This window comes from Pteropus alecto, unplaced genomic scaffold (genome assembly GCF_000325575.1).
Source record: "Pteropus alecto unplaced genomic scaffold, ASM32557v1 scaffold3, whole genome shotgun sequence".
NCBI classification, from domain to species: Eukaryota; Metazoa; Chordata; class Mammalia; order Chiroptera; family Pteropodidae; genus Pteropus; species Pteropus alecto.
In genome coordinates, this window is record NW_006442484.1 from 7,681,073 (window position 1) to 7,685,917 (window position 4,845).

At 55.0% G+C, this 4,845-nt stretch overlaps 1 protein-coding gene across 1 annotated transcript in view; it reads left to right on the forward strand.

The window, feature by feature from the left end:
* EN1 (engrailed homeobox 1) overlaps positions 1-4,306 on the forward strand; it is a gene marked incomplete at its 5' end in the record, with an annotated part of 4,618 nt that extends 312 nt beyond the window's left edge. The window contains 3 exon segments of the mRNA XM_006926934.3: positions 1-2; positions 4-236; positions 3,230-4,306. The exon segment at positions 1-2 is cut by the window's left edge and continues 312 nt beyond it. Of these exon segments, the coding sequence (XP_006926996.1) occupies positions 1-2; positions 4-236; positions 3,230-3,546 (552 nt within the window).
* Positions 4,307-4,845: the final 539 nt, after the last annotated feature.

Consider the following 4,845-nt stretch of genomic DNA (forward strand, 5'->3'; position numbering starts at 1 on the left):
CAGCGGCAGCGCAGCAGCAGCAGCAGCGGCCAAGCCTTCGGACAGCGGCAGCGGCAGTGGAGGTGGCGTGGGGAGCCCAGGTGCTCAGGGTGCCAAGTACCCGGAGCACGGCAACCCAGCCATCTTGCTTATGGGCTCAGCCAACGGCGGGCCCGTTGTCAAAACTGACTCGCAGCAGCCCCTCGTGTGGCCCGCCTGGGTCTACTGCACGCGCTACTCGGATCGTCCGTCCTCCGGTGAGTACCCAGCCCGGGGCTGCGCCATGCCTTCTGGCCCGGCGGATGCCCCAGAGCTCTTAGTCGCCGTGCTGGGGAGAGTAAACCCGGCTCCGGCTCTCTGTTCTCTCACGCTGCTTCCTCCTTATCAGCCCCGGTCCCAGCTACAACCAAGTGTCTACCCAGTTTTGCGCTCCTGGCTTCTGTGGCCACCACCCGGGAGGCTACAGCTCATGGCACCGGAAGCTCGAGTCTCCATCCTTCGGTTTTGAACACTGAGCCTCTTGGGTCTTCTTTGTTTTTTACTCTTATTATTTTTAGGAAAGACGCAATTAGTCATTGATTTTTCTTTCTTGGGAGAGGGGTGTTTAGAGTCGACGGGAAGGTGGGCCTAGTGATTTCGGACTGCAATCCTGCCAGCCTGGCCTTGCGGAGGCCAAAATCCAGCAAGGCTTTGATTAGAGAAATAATCTTCACTTTGATGTTTTAACAGACACAAACACCATCTCGATAGTTTCTGCGTAGAATTCATTTACATAGAGACAGATTTGAGGTCACACGGGAAGAGAGAAAAAGCGTCTGATCGCTGTCCCTCTTCCTCAGGCCGAGTAGCCAAGAGAATCTGACCCGGGTGGGTAGAATCCAGAGAAAGGCAGTTGCCGAAACGGCGAGTGTCTAGAGCCCCTGGCTCCTGGTTCTCTGGAGCTGACAGACATACAGTGGGAGAGGAGAAAAAACAGGTCAGATCAGGTCAGGCCAGAAAGCGGGGCTGAGGATTTGAGAGCCAGCCTCCTCCGCAGCTTCTCCGCAGCAGCTCGCACATCCCGTCCCTTCCTTCTTTAATTCCTTCGTACCGCACATCTGCCAGTTAGCAGATTTCTGCTAGCCGAAGGCCCCGTTTTCTTGACTTTCCTTTGGCCCTTTTTCCTTGCGTATCTTGCGCTTGGAGAACCCAAGGCCGAGACCTGCCCTGGCAGAGGAGGCTGAGGCCAGCCTGCATCCCCAGCCGGCAGCGCCCAGTGGCCAGTGGGCGCTTCGAGGAGGCCAGCAGGGGCTCTATGGCCTATGGTTGGGTTCCGGGCACCTGGGTCCGGCAGGAGGCCGGGCACGGCATAACCGTATGGAGCTCTACTCCGGCTGTTCTCTAGCCTCCCAGCCGCTGCAGGCCGAGCACAGATCGATGCGCGCTATCAGCCCCCGCCATCTCAGAGCCCCGTTATTGACACGTCGGGCTCCCTGAACCTCCGAAAAGCTCCTTTGATTGACTTGCCTGATGGATAGAGTGATTGAGCTGTCAGGCCGTGAGGCTCGGGGTTGGCCGTGAGGATACGATTTTATTATAAATGTCCATGCCTCTGCACACACATACAACACTCACAAAGTCTAGGACACACAAGGCAGCGGGGCCTTTCTGGGGATGTGCATGTTTCCTGAGCCATCTCTGCCCCCTCAGCTAATTACTAATCTAAACCAAGGCCTTCTTTCCTTCCCAGCCCACCTCCTAGTCACCCTGCTCCATAGTGGGCTTTGTCTTTGTTCTTGGCGGCTTTCCTTCTTATGGGCCAGGGAAGGCAGGGTACTGGCTTCTTCTCCTGCATAGGCAGTTAAGGGAGATGAACCTCAAGCCAGACCTGAGTTCCTGCAGTCAGCCATGCCTGGATTCTTTTGTCACAAGACAGCAGGTCACCCCAGGCACTGGCCCATCCCAGGAGCCAGATGCTCAGCTTACCCTTTTGTCGCTAGGTTTGGTGATGCCAGTGAACACCTTTCTTTCCGGACAGTTTTAGATATTAACAGGCCTGACAGAGACTTAATTGGGCTCCGTAAGTTCCCATAACCAAGATGAGGCCCAGGAAGCAAATGCCAGAAGATTCGGGCATGGAGGCTGATGGACAGAGATTCTGTCTTTACAGGCTACCTCCTAGCTCTCCTTTCTCTCTCTAGGCTGCCAGCGCAGCCCTCTTCCCAGATGAGGTTTGGTGGGAGACTTCACTTTCCTGGGAAGGTGTTCTGTGGTCTCTTTATATATACATTTTATGGTCAAAGCACGGATTTTTGTTGAGATTTGAGGGACAGCGCTCTGTCCCTATTTTGCTATTTAGGCTGGGAAGAGGGCTGTAATCTACTTGCAAATGACATAGGTGGGCAGGGAAACCAGATTTGGCTTGTTTTTGTTATTCAGGAGTTTTCTATCCTGAAATTGCATCTTATGTATTTGAAAGAGAGATAAGGGAGACCCTGCCTGTGCAGCTGGGTGGAGGAATGAGGAGGGCCCTCTCTTTCTTACTGGCACCATCCAAGGGGCATAGGAGAGAACTCATGGGCCATGTGTGTAAGGTGTGCAACTGGGTGAAGGTCAGTGTCTCCCTGGGAGCCTAGAAAGGTCTTCTTTAGGGCCAAAGAGAAAGAAGAGGTAGAGCAGACACTGAATTCTTGGAACTAAGCAAGTCTCTCACAGCCCCTTCTCTGTCTCCTGTTTTCTGGGATAAATAGCCACAAGCAGATGGGGTTTTATTGTAGGTGCTCAGGTGTAGGTGCGCTTCTGGAGGAGGATGGGAGGCTGGCGATTCCTCCAGGCTGATCCTAGCCTAGTGTCTTCACTGCCTCAGTCTTGAGCCTTTTTTGATTCCAGAGCTGTGAAGACTGCAGGACTCTAACCTCCAACTCTGGGCTGGGCCGGATGGGGCTCCAGACATTTCTCAATCTTGGATTCTGCGATTTAATTCCTGTTCTAAATTGAGGTTTAGGGTGCACGTACAACCTCAGCAATTTTTCTCCGCAGCCGTTCTCGCCCGCGAGAAGGGAACCGCGGGCGACTCCAGCAGCCAGGCAATTGATGGAGAAGCTAGGCGCCGGGAGGGAGCCGGGGGGCGCAGCCGGGCCTCGGCTATCGCCCCGGAAGCGCAGGGCGCGATCCCGGCTGGGCTGTGCAATTCTCACGGCTTCCTCTGCCCTCTCCCCCCTCCCCTCTGCCCTCTGTCCCCACCCCCACCCGGCCCTCTCGGTTGCTGCAGGTCCGCGCACCAGGAAACTGAAGAAGAAGAAGAACGAGAAGGAGGACAAGCGGCCGCGGACGGCGTTCACGGCCGAGCAGCTGCAGAGACTCAAGGCGGAGTTCCAGGCGAACCGCTACATCACGGAGCAGCGGCGGCAGACCCTGGCCCAGGAACTCAGCCTCAATGAGTCCCAGATCAAGATCTGGTTCCAGAACAAGCGCGCCAAGATCAAGAAAGCCACAGGCATCAAGAACGGCCTGGCGCTGCACCTCATGGCGCAGGGACTATACAACCACTCCACCACCACGGTCCAGGACAAAGACGAGAGCGAGTAGCCGCCTCTGGCTGGGGCGGCGCGGTTAGGGCACCGCCACTGCCGCCTCGCCGACCATGCGCCGGGGAGAAAGAATCAGCGCAAAGGAGGGAGAAAGCAACAGCGAAGAGAGAGAGAGAGAGAGCGCTCCACAGCTTGGAGAGTCAACGTTCGAACGCAACATTTTTCGAAAGGGAGAGAGACTCGGACAGGTGCTATCGAAAATTAAGATCTATTCTCTAATCACAGCATAAGGGACGAAACTGCGACTTCTTAAAGCTCTATCTAGCCAAACCGCTTACGACCTTGTATATATTTAATTTCAGGTAAGGAAAAAAAAATATGTGTAGCGATCTCTATTGGCTGGACTTTTTATTAATCTCTTTTATTATTATTGTTATAATTATTATAATTATTATAATTATTTTACCCCCCACCTCTTCCTCGCTGTCCCTGGCCCAGTTTCGTTTTCGTTGCTTTTTTTCTTTTGAATGGTATCGCTTTCCGGTGCCTCCCGCCCCGCATCGCTGGTCCTCGTTTCTCTGGGACTTTTCTTTGTGTGCGTGAGAGTGTGTTTCCTCGCGTGTCCGCCCCTCGTCTCTCCCTCGTCTCCCAAACCCTTTCTGTCGGTCTGTCTGTCCTGCCCCCCTTTCGTTTTCCGGAGACTCGTTGAGAAATACGACCCCACAGACTGCGAGACTGAACCGCCGCTACAAGCCAAAGATTTTATTATGTTCAGAAACCTGTAGTCTGAAATAAAGTGTACACTGTGCTCACGAGCAGCTGGCGGCCTTCCTCTTTGCGGGCTGGGAAGGGCGTGGGCGCGGAGCACCCTGGGGCCGGCGCCCCTGCGCACACCGCGCACGCCGGGGGCCCAGCAATCACCGCACAACGAATACCGGGTGGGAGGGCACGGGCGGAGCCTGGTAGTAGCTACAGCCCAGATCCGGATATGGTCCAGGTCTAGAGGGTCTGGCGGGACACCCCTGGTGTCCGATTGCGTTCAAAGGAGCCCAAAGGCTGGAAACCCCAGGCCTGACTTTGGAAACACTGCCCGACTGTCGACTGCTCTCTGCGCCCAGCTAGGGCCTGGCTCCAGCCTGGCCTTTTTTTTCTTTTTCTTTTTTTTTTTCTTTTTTGGTTCTAGAGCTGGTTTTGCTCAAGGTTTTGATGTTTCCTCCTCTAAAAGCAAGTCTTTCCAGGGCGGGGCAGAGGTGAGAAGTTGCCTCTTGTCCAGAGCGGCCTGCTAGGGAGCAGGGTGCTCGGCCCGGCCTCTGGGCCGCCGGGACTTCATCTCTATTCTTTTGGAGAAGTGATTCCG